The sequence below is a fragment of the Podarcis liolepis genome (assembly GCF_965112155.1).
Source record: "Podarcis liolepis genome assembly, chromosome: 9".
Classification (NCBI taxonomy): domain Eukaryota; kingdom Metazoa; phylum Chordata; class Lepidosauria; order Squamata; family Lacertidae; genus Podarcis; species Podarcis liolepis.
Window position 1 is genome coordinate 38,655,452 of NC_139564.1, and position 17,208 is coordinate 38,672,659.

A 17,208-nucleotide genomic window follows, 5' to 3' on the forward strand; every position below is an offset into this window, starting at 1 on the left:
TCCAGAGGGAAACATGAACCCTGGGTAAACGCCAACCGTTTTTCATAAGGCCTGGTTTCCAGACCCTTGATCACCTTGATTGCCCCCTTCTGCACATGTTGCAGCTTGTTGCCATCCTTCTTAAATTGTGGCACCCAGAACAGGACACAGTACTCTAGGTGTGGTCTGACGGAGACAGAATAGAGCAGGGCTATTACTTCCCTTGATTTGAGCACTATACTTCTGTTGATGCAGCCTAGAATAGCATTAGCTTTTTTAGCAGCTACATCTCACTGTTGTCTCTGTTGCACCTGCATGATTATCTCTATCTATTTGCACTATCAGAATTTCTGAAGTTTGTCAACAAAGCAAAGTCATTCATATTTTGCCATGACTCAAAGGAATAGTTTTAGCAATCTTTCTATATAACGCATAGAGCTAGGGAGATTTTTCAATACATAAGCTAGCTTTTCCCAACCTGGTGCTTTCCTGAAGTTTCCGACTTCAACCCCAGAAAATCCGCTCCACTTCCCAGTGGGGAGGAGTTACGGTGGACCACATGGCCACCCACTCCCCACCGGGGGCGGGGGACTCTGTCCCCCGTTGCCTGGGGGATCCCGGCCGAATGATATATGGCTGGCTGACATTACAGAGGGCCTGAGGCATTGGTTACAGATGTGTGTGTATTTGGCGACGAGCCACCTGCCCCTCCATGCTTAAGGGTATTCCGTTAAAGGAATCCGGGGGTGTTGATCTAGTCTGAAGCCCCGCTGGCGGGCTAAGGCCTTGACACGACAACGATGGGAACACCAGGGGGAGATTGAGTTGGTTCGCATCGACAGGGCTCTCTCTACCGGTGGCTTACCCTTACTGGGACTTTCTGCACAATGGGCAGGAGTCAAATATAGTCAGGTCCAATCAATGCCTAAGCCAATACCGCTCACATTCTGTAATCTCAATAAAGTTGTGGCCAAAATTTGCCCTATAACATAAACCTAATATCCGTGTCCTCGTGTGAGTTATTTCCAATGAGGGGGTGGCTGCGGGGTCTCGACACGCAATCATGGTGAATGGTCAGAGACGTAGGCCAAAACATCTGAAGAGCACCATCAGGAAAAGCATCTCTTGCAGAGAGCTGCTTAGAAGTATATGTTTATTATGTTGATAACTAAGAAAAAAGGCACACTGGGCAATTAAACAGGCATATTTTAGAGATGTAGTTGATCTATGGTATGCCCATTGGAACAATACACCAATCGTTTTATGTACTTTCTTTTACTTCTTCAAAGAGTTCCCTGACAATATAGTTCAGTAATATAAGAATATAAGAAGCTCTGTAAGGCCTTCTAACACTTCCCTCAGAATATCTTCCCCACCATTTGATTCTTAGTCATCGATTTTGTAACCAAATTTGACTGTTAGACTATTTACATGCTTAAGTAGGCAGCTGATTTAATTAGACTTACCCACAGACTTTGCTAATTCCACCCACCCACAGTTTCTAATTGAGACTCTCCACAAAAAAACAATTGATTTGCTTTTACAGTTACCTATTAAAATTCCTTGATAATGGTGCGTTGAAGATGAGAGCCGGTATGTTTGCAATGTATTAAGGCCCAGGACACATCTCAGTCTCACTCAGACTGGGTGACCCATCTTCCCTCCCTTGGTTTTTGAGTTAGCCCAGGTGATAACTCTGAGGACCATGAAAATTTTCTTTTTCCATGGCATCTAGATTGGCTGGGGAGAAGCATCTTTTTCACCTTCCTTGGAGTTTCAGCTTTAAAGGATAATATATAGCAGCCCTTTGTTCTGGACAGAATATTTTTTGTCACATGTTTGATGGTGGGTGGAGAGTGTTCATGAGAGAGTGTGTATGTGTTTATGGCATGTTTGGAGTGAAAGGACGAGTGTCCCAACAAACTAGCCAGGGGACAGGGCACCAACATAGAGTTGCAATGGGAGGTGCTTGTAAACAGTCACATAGCCCTGGTTGCTAACTGCCCTGCAATGTGGGGGCAACTGCAAGGTGGGAACCTGCTTTTACTGACTCATGGGACCCAGCACAGGGTTTTCCCTCGGAGAGGGCACTCAGGTGAGAGCAGTGTGGAAAGCCAGGCCAATATATTGGAGGGATAACTGCTTAGGTTCCTGTGTTATTCTGTCTTACTAATTTTGGATTTGATTGACATGAATGCAGGTTTAAATAAAATGGTAGCCTTCATATGCCAAGACCGGTGTCTGTATCATTCTTGTCTACTACAATATTGCAGTGGTACCTCGGGTCACAGACATTTCAGGTTACAGACACTTCAGGTTACAGACTCCGCTAACCCAGAAATAGTACCTCGGGTTAAGAACTTTGCTTCAGGATGAGAACAGAAATCACGCAGCAGCGGCGCGGCAGCAGCAGGAGGCCCCATTAGCTAAAATGGTGCTTCAGGTTAAGAACAGTTTCAGGTTAAGAACAGACCTCCAGAATGCATTAAGTTCTTAACCCGAGGTACCACTGTATTGCTATTAGGTCTTAAGTATTTATATCACTTGCTTTCTATAAACTTGTTGCCACCTATTGATGAACATTAGAAGGCATTTTCCACTTAGAATGACTGGAATGTTTATCTACTTTTGTAGGGCAGGGTAGCATTTATATTGCACTTTCCCCCTCAATACACTTTGCATGCAATAATTCTTAGCAACAGTCTTGTAAGGTGTTGTCCCTATGTTTCTCCACTAACAAGTTATTATTCCTTCTCTGTTTTCTCCTCCCTTCACCCCTCCACCCCAGGTTTGTGAGTATCCAGATGGGACAAAATCGCTGAAACTAGGAGACTTTGGACTAGCCACTGTGGTTGAAGGACCCCTCTATACAGTCTGTGGCACGCCAACATACGTAGCTCCTGAAATCATTGCAGAGACAGGGTGAACATGCATTATTAAAATGGGGTTTCTTATTATTGTGCTTGGTGTAAGAAAGTGTATGCACACCTTTTAATATGTTTTAAGAATAGTTATAGAGTGGTTGTGTATAGTTGTTTGAACAGGAAATACATTTGAAATCAGTGGGTTGTATCCAACTAAGCTTTACTTGGAGTAGACACATTGAAATTTATAGACCTAAATTAGCAATTTCTGCTGATTTCGGTAGGTCTACTCCAAGTACAACTAATGTTTGATACGAACCCATTTATCCTAAGGCCCTGTATAAACAGGTATGTGCTTATGTAGGTTTGATTCAGGTGTTTTACCAGACTATTGGGTTTTTCCCGAGGCTTGCAGAAGCCATAGTCTTCTGATTAAATGGAAGCCATAGGCTTCAGCTCAAATGGAAAACTTTGGTTTGGCAAAACCGCACAAGTTACTAATCAAGCTGAAGATGTGAGAGGAGGAGGGATAGGAAGAAAGGAGTTTGTGAACACCAAACCATCATTTGACATTAAACCTGAACAAAGCCAAATATTCTTTTCACATTGGATGATATATGGAATACCATGAGATATATAATATAATAATATCTGGTAGCAGAATATGAACAAATTAATCTCAGCCTGATCTTTACTTACTTCTAGGTCAATGGCAAGCTTTGTCAAGCTTTGCTTGAAAATTTGCTGTTAGTGTGCTGCTAAAATTAGAAATTAAAATGGCACGAACCAGTAAATTTGTATAAACCTGAAAACCTCCTGTGCAGAATCTTGTAGTGCATATAGAGGAAGTATCTTTAAAATGTCATTACCACCCCCTCCTCTTTTTTACAGATATGGCTTAAAGGTCGACATTTGGGCTGCAGGTGTCATCACATTCATACTGTTATGTGGGTTTCCACCATTTCGTAGGTAAGTAGTATGAAGTGACGTTTAAAATGGATGATCTGTTTCTCCCTACGCTACATCACTTTCCATCTTTAAATTATAAGTATTATAAATACTGTTTCTTCTCTCATATTTCACAGGCCATATATCTCCCTTCCTTCCTTCCTTCCTTCCTTCCTTCCTTCCTTCCTTCCTTCCTTCCTTCCTTCCTTCTTTCCTTCTTCTGTTAAGTGTAATGCGTTCAGTTTATCTGCCATCAGAATATTCAGAAAGAAGAGCAATATTCATTATAGGAAGAAATGAATAGGCTATATTGTTTGTCAAATGTAGGCAGGCAAGGCTCCCAGCATCTTTGTCACCTTGTCCTTGAGTCTCTTTCTTCAGAACCCATCTGTTGTATTAAGCATGCAGAGCTTGCCCTCTAGTGTTAGAACTTGGGCTTAGACATCTTATAACTATAATCAGCATATGGTGTTAGAACATTCACGTATCTGATGTCTTTAGATTCACAATTTTCATTTATTACAAACCTTTTGGTGGTCAAGGTAGCTGGACTTCTTGAGCCACTTCATATATTCATCAAATATAGGGGCTTCCAGGAGTGTAAAAAAATATTCATATTAGAATCATAGAACTGTAGAGTTGGAAAGGACTCTGAGGATCACCAGTACTTCTCCCTACATTGAAGAATCTCAGCTAAAGCATCCATGACTGATGGCCATCCAACCTTTGCTGTAAAACCTCCAAGGAAGGAGATTCCACCACCTCCCATGGGAGTCTGTTCCAGTGTTCCACTGTCAAACAGCTCTTACCGTCAGAAAATTCTACTTGATGTTTAGTCGGAATCTTCTTTCTAGAATCTTTTGGTCCTTGTCTCTGGAGCAGGAGAAAACAAGCTTAATCTATCTGCCATGTGACAGCCCTTTAGATATTTGAAGATGGATATAATATCTCCTCTAAGTTGCCTGTTTACCAGGTTAAACATACCCAATTTCATCAATCATTCCTCATAAGGCTTGGCTTCCAGATCCTTGATCTTCTTTAGTCACCCTCCTCTGCACCCGTTCCAGTTTGTCAATATCTTTCTTAAACTGTGGTGCCCAGAACTCATGTATAATCTTCCTTATTGATTTCCCCTTTCTTACATTTCTTGAACATTTCCTTCTTACATCTTGGCTCATCTCTAAGCTCCTTTTGCAGAAATGGTCCTTAGCCTCATAAAAGGCATCACAGCCCACACAGCATACTGAAATGTTTGCTCACATCCTGTAGGGCAGGAATGGGCAACTTGTGGCCCTCCAGATGTTGTTGACAGTTCCTATCATCACTGTTCATTGGCCATGCTGGCTCTGACTGATGGGAGTTCAGCAACATCCAGAGGGTCACAAGTTGGCCACCTCTGCCATGGGACATGGCAACAGGAAGAGGTAATCAGTTCCGGTGAGCAAAGCAGCTTCCATAAATAAGTATACCAATGCAAAGGAAACTGAAATGTTAGAAGTAAAGGGTGGTATTCAACCAAGTTATATACAGAGTAGAGCTATTGAAATTAATGACTAACTTAGGTCCATTAATTTTAATAAGTCTCCTCCAAACAAACTTAGTTGAATACCACCCAAACATTTCAGAGTTGTATCCGCACAACTGCAAACCTCTTCTAGCTGTTCCTGCCTTGAGCTGTGAGGGCAGGCTTCAGTTTCTGCACAATTGAATTCAGATGACTGTTTGTGCTCTTTTTAATCACAGAATGGTGCTTTATGTTTCATTTTATAGATATTGTTGTACACTGCCCTGCTATTTTATGATACGGCAGTATATAAATACTTTTATAAATAAATATAAATACTGCTTTATAAAATCCTGCACAACATATACAGTGGTGCCTCGCAAGACGAAAAGAATCCGTTCTGTGATTCTCTTCGTCTAGCGGTTTTTTCGTCTTGCGAAGCAAGCCCATTGAAGGATTAGCGGATTAGCGCTATTAGCGGCTTATCTGCTGATCGGATCAGCTGATAAGCGGCTTAGGGGCTTAGAAAAAGGGGGGAGGGGAAAAAAACCCGCAGGAACTTGCAAGGCATTGTCGTCTTGCGAAGCAAGCCCATAGGAAATTCGTTTTGCGAAGCACCTCCAAAACGAAAAACTCTTTCGTCTAGCGAGTTTTCCTTCTTGCGAGGCATTCGTCTTGCGGGGCACCACTGTAATTTGAATCCAAGTGTGAGGAAATTATACGTTCCTTCACTGCTCAGGATGGGAGCAGCTAGAACAGGCTAGCATCTCTTCCCTATCTCGTATAATTGCCCATAGTAACAGACTGTTTGATGTGTAGGGAGAAATGTGCCACTTTAGAGCCACTGAGGTGTTCTGAAGTCTTTCACTGACAGGAAGCAGCCAGAAACCTGTTTTCTTTACTTGTATGGCTTAAATAAATTGAGCCCAAAGTTGTATAAGAATGAAAACTAGGGCAGAGTGATACAGATCTGACTAATTGTTTAATGATCTCTATTACGTTTATATTCTGAACAGTGTATTATATTTCTTCTTGGGTATTCTCTGAACAGAGAGCAGTTTGCAAATTCTGAACTAATCAATAAAAATAAATAAACATAACTTTGGTTTTTTTTAGCTTTCATAAATGATTTTTAAATTGACATGCTTTTTCTTCTTGGTTTTGATCCACAGTGAGAACAATGTGCAAGAAGATCTCTTTGATCAGATCTTGGTTGGAAAGCTAGAATTTCCCTCTCCATACTGGGATAATATCACTGACTCTGCTAAGGTATTGGGCTGTATTAATGATATTAAAGTGGAAGCTATGTTGTGGTTTTTGGTTTGGTCTTTGCTACCCAAACGGGTTGCAGAGTACGAAAGACACCAGAGCCATTGCTGGGAGAACAGACCAAGACAAATAGTTTCAATAGGGGCTCCCATGGTAATGCAGCTAGCTTGACACCTATTCTTTCATTTGGATATTAAAACATCAGCCACTCCAGTGGGACCAGTTCAGTGAAGTGATTAAGGAAAACACTCAAGTTCACATTCTTTTCTGAAAGTCAAATGAGTGGTGGAGTTTCATACTTGAAAATTTTTGGACAAATTAATAGGTTTTAGGTAATATGCTGACAGGTGCTCTGCTAAATCAGAGTACGAACTTATCCATATCAAAGGTCAGTAGAATAGGTCAGTAGAATATTTATGCCTAGATGTGGGCAGCAATTGACTGTAATCATCTGACATTGAGGAGAATGTAAGTAAGTTCACGTTTCATGCCTGTTTTGATTTATGACACAGTTGAAATGTTCCCATTTTTGTTTCCACTTTTGTAAAGTAAAATGAAACACAGGTACTAGGCTCCTATTTTCTAAATAAGAAATAGATGCTTTTCATTTGCTGTAGGGGATCAGGACTCCTTCCTTTGGGCATGGGCCTATATTGTAAGAATAATGAATTCTGCAGTAGTGAAACAGCAATATTTGTTTCTGGGCAAAAGCAATTCCACCTCCAGTGTGTGCAGTCAATGTCAGTGTGATTTTTAGATGGAACGCGTTGCTGTGAATATCATGGGCTTTGCCTCCCAGGAGGGAATTCCCGGTGCAGTTCTCTTATCTCAAAAATATGGCTAACTTCTGACACAACCCTCTTGCTACAGCTTTGTGGGATGAGTGCTTCCCCATTTTAGAGTGTAACCACAGCCGTCAATCTGCTTTTGAACGGAAGGTGAGGATGCACTTGAGGCTTCCTTTTGCGGTCTGCTTAGCATCCTTCCCCCAGCATCTGTGCACTTTATTGCTTCTGCACAGCCAGAAATAAAGCTGCCGAAGAAAAATCTTAATTGGGACACATACTTACTTACTTCATTAGAGACTACTTACCAAGAGAACGTAAACTCAAAGTCTAGTGGGCATGAAGATCGAAAGCAAAAATTGTGACAAAAGCAGTCTTCCATTTTTAATACGACTATAAATTGTGCTCATTCTTTTCCTCATGTCCCCCCCCCCTTTCCAGGAGTTAATTAGTCTGATGCTACAAGTAAATGTGGAAGCGCGATATACAGCCGCTCAGATTCTAAACCACCCCTGGGTGTCAGTGAGTAAATACTTTCTTATGTTGCATGTTTATGCAAAAATAATTCTAAAGAAGCCCACCCTGTGTTAAGTCCTAATCTTCTGAAATGCAGTTTGGCACATCTGCCAGCTAAGTTCTACCTTTACGCTGTTAACTCCAAAGCCGCTTGCATAGTCTGACATGTGCTGCTGTTGTTGTTTATTAATGCCCCCAAAAATCTTCCATCTAGTTGCATGGTCTGTATTTGAAGGCTTCAGAAGACACATGGGTACTTGGTGGCCCTTGTTTTCAAAACAACTGAAGTTTCTCTCAGTCAGGCCTGTGCAGAGGGTGAGGGCAGCTCAGAGTGCTAAACTGACCAGGGGCCCCATCAGGAATCAGCTGCTTTTTTGTTTGAGTATTTATTTTAAGAAGACTCCTGCCCCGGGCCTCAGACAAGCTCTGCACGGGCCTGCTATCAGTGTTGTGATTATGACAGAATTGTACTTCCATGTCAGTTTTCTGGTAGAAGGAGACATTTTTGTTGCTGGCTACTTGCTCAGCAGAGTCAGTCCTGACAGTGCCTCTGACATGTTGGGTGAGAGGAAGGGAAAGAGGCTCAATTTCTGGTCTGCACAATGCATAACCAGAATGGACAGAATGTTTAGCAGTATACAAGTAGTGAAAGAGCACTGGAGCCTGGGAGCTGATGCCTGATTTTGTTGAGCTCTCTAGGATGATTGCAGTGGCATGAGGAATCTGTGGTTTTCCAGAGGTTGTTTAGCTACAGCTCTCACAAGCCATGACCATTGGCCATGCTGACTGGGACTGATGGGAGTTAGAAACCAATAAGATACAGAAGGCCACAGGTTTTCTACCACTGCTGTACAGGTTTCAAAACTACTTTGAGCATTCACATGTTCAGGCAAATACCCGAACACACCTTATGTGTCAAATGTGGATGGCAGCAAGCCTGGCTACATGGAGAAGCACTGCAGGGACGACTACTTTCGATTGCCTGATGTAGAGTAGAAACCTCTGTAAACCTTCATTTTACAACATGGGAAAGGCTGATTTTTTCTGATGAGGGGAGGGCATTGCATGTCATGATGGTAAGGGCAGGGCTTGCCTGCATGCCTCTGCCGTCCTCCATATGTTCAGATTTCACTGAGTCCCTGAACATGCCTATTGTGTGTTGACATTTTAGTGAACCGCTGAGAAGAGGCATGGGTATCTGGGAAATAAATTTATTGTGCTTCATTTGAAAACTCTTCGTTCCACTGTGTTTTCACAGTTTTTTGCCTTTCATTTTGTTATTTTATTTTATTTATATCCTGCCTGTCCTCTCAAAGGAGCCCAGGGGCAGCAGTAGCATATACTGTAGAGAATGTTTTCATAGCCTGCATGTTATCATAGCATGAATTCATGATGCTCTCCAAAAGTCCATCAATTTCGATACAATCACAAGGCAGAAGGCAACTAAAGATAAGCTTTGCATTAACACCATAGGACTAAAAAGTGCTTATCTGTGTCCCTTAGCAGCCACTGGGATTTAGAACAGTTTAGTTACAGTTATATATCACACCCAGAGATTTTTCCATCTTGGTTTTATGTGGCAGAAGGCTCATACTGTGGAAAAGTTTGTGTCCAGGCTATTTCATGTCCAGGCTAATTTGTCATCCCGAAAGAAAGAAAGAAAGAAAGAGAGAGAGAGAGAGAGGTGGGATGCAATGCTTTTCTGCATGCTAAAGTGCAGTTCTCTTTTTTTCTTTACAAAGGATGATGCCTCCCAGGAAAATAATATGCAAGCTGAAGTAACAGGTAAATTAAAGCAGCACTTTAACAACACACTACCAAAACAGAATAACCCAACCGCAGGGGTTTCTGTCATCATGGTAAGCAAATGCATCCTTTTTATTATTTTACTAATCTACTATCAGTCACCTGCCAGCTCCCCCATGCCACCCGCCCTCAGAAATGCCATTATGAAATCCTTCCATTGAAAAAGAGCAGTGAATATTTTTGGTTGTGTCTGTTTCCCCCCATGCTGTGGATGCATTTTTAAGAACAACACTTTAAAAGGAGCTGCTGACGTTTTTTGTGTTTAATATTTTTTGTTTTATAATTGTGTAATTTCACTTTAAGCAAACAGTTCAGACCTATTTAAGTCATCTCTTATCAGATAGCTTTCAGCTATTCCACCTGTGCTCTAAAGGATTTTTATTTCATAAAATACAGCATTTTGGCAATGATGTTCTTAAATATGCTACCTTATGTTAGCGGCTTTTGTTTGCACTGCTACACAGATATGCAGCACCAATAGACATTGTTTTGCAGTAGGAAATCAAAGTCATTTCAGGTTTGGGGGAAATCCTAAGATTTCTGGAAAGACTTATGGTGGTGCCTTAGCCTATGGCCCTGGACTCACTTACCTCTAGGTAAAACCCTGTCATCATGGGTAAGCAAGAAGTATAAGATTGCACTGTCTGTCATTGTACATTCGTAGCTATCTGTATCAGCTTATGAATGACAGTTTAAAAAGTAGCATTTTATTTTAGAATGAAATACAGCAGTAGAAGGGGGGAAATACTTTAGACTGATGCTGTTGCTTGCATTTCATTTGACAGTTTGACTTGACAGTCTGAGGGGCCCCTGAACTTCATACTTTGTATTTTTGAGACTTATGGATAAACCTGAAGCAGAAACCTGGTATAAAATATATTATTTAACAGAGTGATTTTAAATTCTAACTCTTAGCTGCTCGCAAGTTTGCACGCCTTTAAGCTTGCCTCCAGTATAATGCAGTTTCTGGCTTCTTATTGGTGTGGAGTTTTCTAATCCTCTGGCCTGATGGTTTTGTTTCTAGCCAGTGAAACACACTGCAAACACTACTTATGGGTTTTCGTTGCCTTCTATCCTTCCCTGCTGATTAAACTGCTGCAATACAACTGAGTAAATATGTATAGGGTAGTGAGAAGAAAATGGAGATGTGTAGTGCTGACTATAGCCACTTGCTGCATTAATTAAATGGGAAGGGAGAAGCCAGGATGATTTTAGTATTGAGGTGTAGAACATATACCATAATTTCCGTAGATGTTCAAAGCCTACCTGTTTGACTCCTCTTCTGAACTAAATAGCCAACCTGTAATCACAGGTTGGCTTGTACATTACTAGGAACTACAGGGAAAGTGCATTTATTCTGTTCATGCTTCTGTGGCAAGATTTGTAAGAGGAATTTGGCATCTCCTGTGTGGTGAAGCATGTGTACACTTAGCTCAAGGGCAGTTTGCTCATCTTCCCATGAGAGGTGGTAGTGGTGGTGAAGGCATACATAAATTATTTTTTATCACACAACTGCAGAGGTGAACACAACTAGAAGGGTGTATGTTTTTGATTCTGACACACATTTTCTTTTGGGCTTCCCAGTTACGTGCAAAGATCCCCCCAGAACCTATTGCCAGTATTCTAGCAACTTGGTCCCATTGTATACTGTGAATGAGCCATTTCTGTATATTTATATAAGAAATCACAGCATACAGGGGACAAACAGAGATGAGGAGAGATGCCATAACAAAGTCGTCCTCGCTTTTTACTTTTAGTATCTATTTTTATTTGTTATTGAGCCCTAAGAAAATATATGTTTAGGGAATGTGGTAAAATCATCTCCACATCTATTCAGCAAGCATTCATTTCCTGTGTTCTGCTGTATACAGAATTGTCTTAATTCCAATTTATTTTCAGCTTTGCATCACAAAAACAGTTCTTTCACTGAGATTTTGAGTTAAAGCAGATATGGCCCTCATGTGGTAGAAGAATGAAATTGCACCTTTAAAAAATACAATATGCTGTTTCCCCCTTGGAATCTTAAGATATAATGGGTTGTATCCAATGTCAGTCTGACTCGGGGTAGACCCATTTAAACTGATAGACACGACTAATGACTACCTCGGGTCCATTAATTTCAGTGGGCACATTCTGAGTAGGGACTATCATTGCATTAAAACCATTTACTTAACTAGTTCTAGTGCTACCTTTTAATTCCAGAATAGGGTTCTTTACGTTTATAAATGTTGCAATACTATTGGTTCTGCTTCAAGTAAGTCTAGTGTCTGTCCCTTGCTTTCTTCTTTTGCTTCCTCTCCCAATGCCTGCATTGCTTTCCTCTGAGTAGGTCCAAGGCAATGGTATGTACTAATTACGATGCTTTTTCGCTACATTAAAAATATGCTCTTTTTTTAGTTTGAAAGAAAAGGAGAAGTAAACAGATAGCAGTCTGAAGTGGGGATGTCTGTTAAGTGATGCAGAAGAGGCACATGGCAAGCTTTCATTGCATTTATATGTTTGCGCCATAGGTACCATTTCAGCCATGCATGGTGTTTTGTGTCCTGTGTCTTTGGGTACAGATTTTTTTTTAAAGTAGAACTTGTACTGTCTGCAGAAAGGGAAGATAACAGCTCTCCTGGGATGCTATTTGTTGGATTACTGATCCATAATCCCCAAACTGCATCACTACCACTGTCAACATGGCCTCGTGGATGTGCATTTCTGTGGTCACCCTCATAAGGCAGATAGAAATAACTAAAGTTGTATTTTGAGGCTGTTTAACACACTCGTGAGAATGAAAGCTTTTCCAGGTGGTACCATTTTAGGCTGCAAGTGTGTGGGACAAGATTGTATGTTTGAAATATCTCTGCCCGCCCCCCACCCGCCCCATTTCATCTGGGACCTCGATGGTCTTACGAAATTTGTATATCATGGGGAGAAGATTTGTCTTAGCTTTCACCCTGATGTGCTAGTTATGAATGTGCAGGAATTCTTCTAGTTGTGGGAATAACTACTCCCGCATCAGAAGCCTGAAGTGGAAGAGTTCATGAAAAGCTTTACAGCTAGGTTCTGGTGACCTCCTTAGATGATAACCACAGCTCCACATTGTGTGGAGTGGTGGCATTAAAACTTATGCCCCATTGATTTCTGTTTCTCCTCTAAGCATGGATTTAACTCAGAGTGCCTTATTGATTTAGGGTGCATTAATAGGATGCAGTGTTTTCTGTACAACAAGTATTCTCAATTATCCCCAGCTTCTTCTTCTGCCTAATTTGTTTGTGCATACACTGGCATGGTCAGTAGCCATTCCTGATATCCCTGTTGCTCATTCTGCACCACTGTGATTTCAGGATTTGGTGGAGACTATGTGAGCTTTAACCTGTGGATGGTTGGAGCTGCTCACATGAGGGGGGGAGGGAAGTATAGTATGTAGAAGAACACAACATCTTTGCAAGCATGCATATGTAGTCTTTGAAGTAGAAATAAGTCTAGCATTAAAAACTCCTGTTACTTTTATATCTTGTCCTAACAGCATGCTAACCAATTCTGGTCAGTGTGCCCTGAGCTATATGAGAAAATGATGCTGTTAATGGTTACATACCTAGATACCTACATACCCAGTCCCCTTGCAATTTAATGTTTATCCACATAGAAGTGCCTTGATGCAAATCAACATCAGGGCTGCCAGTTACTTGCTAGTACAGCTAAATCCAGGGTCTGAGTGCTTAACAGGCATTTTTACTCCCATCCTGGCCACACATATATGTTTTTTCCTCACCAGACTTGCAAAGGAGAAGTGGGGGTTTTTGTGGGGGGGGGTGGTTGTTCATTAAAATTATCTCACTGGCTTTGCAATGGCATGTTGTTTTCATGCAGTGCTTGTTCCTAATGCGCTGGGTGTGATGCATGTGTGAAGCTAGTCTCCGAAACCATCCACACTAACCACAAATTTACAAAAGCCTTCCAATGTTACTTCTCCTTTTCTTCAGACTAATGCATGCATCAAAAGATGGGTTTACTGTGTGCTGTCGAATATGAGAGTTGTAACGGTTTAGTGATGTGCGTGTGTTTTTTAATTTCTTCATTTATTTGTATTTTAGAACACAGCTCTAGATAAAGAAAGACAAATTTTCTGCAACAAGCGCTGTCAGGACCCTGGCCAAGCTGCTGTGGATCAAACCACTATGATAAATGCTGCAGCTCGTGATCTTCCTGTGGTCGGGCTCAAAACTTTATTTCCTGCTGCTTCTGAGCCACTCCAACTCTCTACGCACTCTGTCTCATCATGTCATGATGATACTGCAGGATTTTGAGACAAATTCTACTGAAGTCCATTGCTAGGTCAGGAATTTATCCACTACTATTCACATGCCCTCACTACTGTAGTTTGTTCACATCTGTCTGAAAGAGAGGTAGGTAGTATGTACGTTAGCTTTTAGTACTTTGACCATTATATTTGGACTCCCCCCCCAAAAAAATAACAATTAGTGTTAAATATAATTTCGAACATTTTTGGATGTGAATGAATTGATCTACTCTCATGGTAATCACATGTTGATATACAAACTTCTACAAAGGAAGAACCACTAAAAGGCCTTGCCCACCAAACTCTGGTCTTTATTAAATATAAAATTGCCAGGGGTCAACAATTGAAAAGCTGTAATTTGTTTGTGTGACCTTACGAAGTTCAGTTCCAGAGTTATTCTGGAAAGGCAAGACTGGTCCTAGTGGGCAATCTGTACAATATTGAAAGACAACCTGAATGAATGTGTACAGGGTGAGGGGAGTTGTTTTCAAAATATTGAAACTTAAAGTTTAGAAAACATAAACTGTGTGGCATTGAATACAAAAGTAACGCAATCATGGGGCAAATCATTTTTCTCCCATTATTTTTTGGTATGAAGACTGCAGCCAACAAAGCATTTTTAAGCCGTTGTTGTTGGTTCTGCACCAATTCCCTCCTGGCATTGTTAAACACTACCACAAATTGTCTGGAATAGAACGCTGCTGCATGTCGCATAACCTAAATGGAGCCATATATTCAAAGCAAGCCAACTAAAACAATGATCTACTTGGCCAACGACACAGAATACTTTGGCCATTTTGTGTTTTTTTCATTAGCCCATTGTATAACTTCAGGAAAACCAGAACTATTGGGGAGCAGTTATGCTAAATGTGCAGTCAAGGTAGATGGATCTTTTATCTTAATGATCTTTTATCTTAATGCTTGTTTCAATATTGTATGTACTCTTGCTTACTTCCCTACTCTTGCTTACTTCCCTTTTGCTCCTTTTTAACAATTCTGAATCATTTTCTATTAGCCTTTACCTTAGAACTGTAAGATCTGCAATAAACATTCTTGAAAAGAACACTGGCAATTTTTCTTTTAGAAAGTCTATCCGATGTGTGTGTTAAACTTGATTTCCTTTTGTCTTGCATGCCATTTACATTACCGGAATAGAGGCTTTGAAATTAGACTGGGCCTTCTTCTGTACACTCAGATTGAGGTTGCAATCATATGCATCCTTACCTGGGAGAAAGCCCCAATCCAGTGTGAATCGCTTCCAAGTCACTGCTACAGCCATCCAGGAGCTTTTCGAAATTTAATGTGAGTACTACCGTAGCGATTTTTTTTAAAAAAGCCTTTCTTCATAGAACTGAACACACTTAGCCGAGTTTTTTTTCTTAGCAAAAAAGAAAAGATTCATTACACATAAATTACAAATGCCTTTTTATTTTATTTTTTCTAAACTGAGTTTTCCCCTTTCAGATCTTTTACCTTAAAGAGAGAGAGAGAGTAGTTGAATGCTAGAAAAAAACCAATGTGAACTGCTTCAAGTTAGCAGCTGGAGAAAATTATATACCAATATAGATATGGAATGTAAGTTTCAAATCTTAATAAAGCACAACATACAAAGTAATTTATGCAATACAGACCTACAAAACAATACAATCCCTTTCACAAATATTTTCACAGAATTCTGCACAGCAATCTTGTAGAAAAAGTAGAATTTATGCAACACCAAAATAACATTGTTCCTTAGTATAAATTTTTAATTCATTACCTAAGAGGCGGGGGCCATTCTGTGATTTTCAACATGATTGGACAAGGACTGATGCAAACATGCCTCATTTTCGTATATGGTGTTGGGGTATGGCTTGTGCTACACTGCTCTCACAAGCCATGTTACAATGGAAATTAAAGCTCTTGCCACCAGAGATTCTGTAGGCAGAGCTGGGATTATCTTCTGCTTGCAGCCTAGTAGTGCTTATAGGCAGCTAGCAGAAGTATACTTTTAAGATCTCCACATGATTTTTAAAAGTTATGCGGTTTGCTAATAGAGGATACCTCAGTTTTGAGGAACAAGCCACATTTTGGATATGCATTAAAAGGAAGAGGAGGAGGAAAACGTATAGATTTGCATTTCATATAACAACTCTATTGCTGATTTCTTTTTCAACTGCACAACAAAAACAGCAAACTTAAAAAAAAATCAAATAACTAATTCTCCTGACTTAGAAGCATGCTTGATCATTGATGGAAACAAAATTACATTTATCATAATTTAAATATTCTCGATTCCCAGAAATTCAGTGCTTAAAATAGTATAATCATTGGAAAGGTACAAGAGACAAAATGTGGTGTGGGTTAGCCCAGTTTAAAACACCAGTATTATAACCAACTTACAGTATTATAATCAGCTTCCATTGTTAATCAAATATTCCTCAATATTATAAAGATTTACATGAGAAACATGTTTCATAATATAGCTAGTACAAGAATTTTAGCCTTCTTAATTAGGTCTCTCCCCCCATACATGGATCAAAATAGACTTACTATGACTAAAAATATAGATTTTCTTTTTAAGCTACAGAACCCCAGCAGCCATTTTCTGCTTCTTTTCCCTTCCCCCACAAAAAAGTCAAGCAAAGTCTACAAAAATAGCAATTAGCTTTAAAAAATAGCGTCTCCCAGCAAATTTTAAGTTACATTCAGATGTTATATTAATTATTTATAAGAACGGAGGCTCTGGCAAGCTACCCAAGCGAGACTCCTATGCTTCAAGTCTCCATTTAGCAGTAGGCCTACCTATGCCATCCGGCAAGTTTCAACATCAGTACCTAGTTTGGTATTCATGATGCCACCTGTTGAAATCGTTGTAGAAAAGCACTATGCTGCCAGAAGCCATGCCTGTCATTATACACCTATGAAGAAAAGAGAGAAGAAAATTGAGGGTGGGGGGAGAAGCCACATTTAGCCGCATGCCTACTTAGCTGAATAGTGGCAAAGAATGCCTGGCACTTACGCAGATTGCCACTGAGTATTTGTCAGTGTACACGGCTAGGATAAGTGGAAGAAAAGGCTTCAGACAAAGCAGCACATTCAACTTGGCACTGGTTGGGAAACCTGTGCAACTCCCATCATCCCTCACCCTTGGCCATCCTGTCTGGGGCTGATGGGGATTAGAGTTGAACATCTGGAGGGCACCATCTTGGCCACCACCCCAGCTGTAATGGAACTAAACCTCTTATCTGTACAACATTAGCCAACAGA

The 17,208-nt window shown here is 40.5% G+C and overlaps 2 protein-coding genes and 1 long non-coding RNA gene across 8 annotated transcripts in view; 2 read left to right on the forward strand and 1 right to left on the reverse strand.

Moving 5' to 3' along the window:
* Positions 1-15,022, forward strand: part of DCLK2 (doublecortin like kinase 2) — a 77,667-nt gene extending 62,645 nt beyond the window's left edge. For 2 of the 6 annotated variants that reach the window (XM_083519993.1, XM_083519994.1), the window contains 6 exons: positions 2,768-2,901; positions 3,735-3,812; positions 6,468-6,564; positions 7,791-7,871; positions 9,608-9,724; positions 13,754-15,022. In XM_083519993.1, coding sequence (XP_083376119.1) covers positions 2,768-2,901; positions 3,735-3,812; positions 6,468-6,564; positions 7,791-7,871; positions 9,608-9,724; positions 13,754-13,966 — 720 coding nt within the window. In that variant the 3' untranslated portion in view covers positions 13,967-15,022. Of the gene's footprint in view, positions 1-2,767; positions 2,902-3,734; positions 3,813-6,467; positions 6,565-7,790; positions 7,872-9,607; positions 9,725-10,456; positions 10,539-12,000; positions 12,014-12,068; positions 12,146-13,753 lie in introns of all 6 variants that reach the window. The other 4 variants (XR_014529900.1, XR_014529901.1, XM_083519995.1 and 1 more) reach the window with 4 other exon arrangements.
* Positions 1-17,208, forward strand: part of LOC310714680 — a 181,094-nt gene that overhangs the window by 156,955 nt on the left and 6,931 nt on the right. The window lies entirely within an intron of this gene.
* Positions 15,368-17,208, reverse strand: part of LRBA (LPS responsive beige-like anchor protein) — a 351,536-nt gene continuing 349,695 nt past the window's right edge. The window contains 1 exon segment of the mRNA XM_083520191.1: positions 15,368-16,859. Within this exon segment, the coding sequence (XP_083376317.1) occupies positions 16,769-16,859 (91 nt within the window). The 3' untranslated portion in view covers positions 15,368-16,768.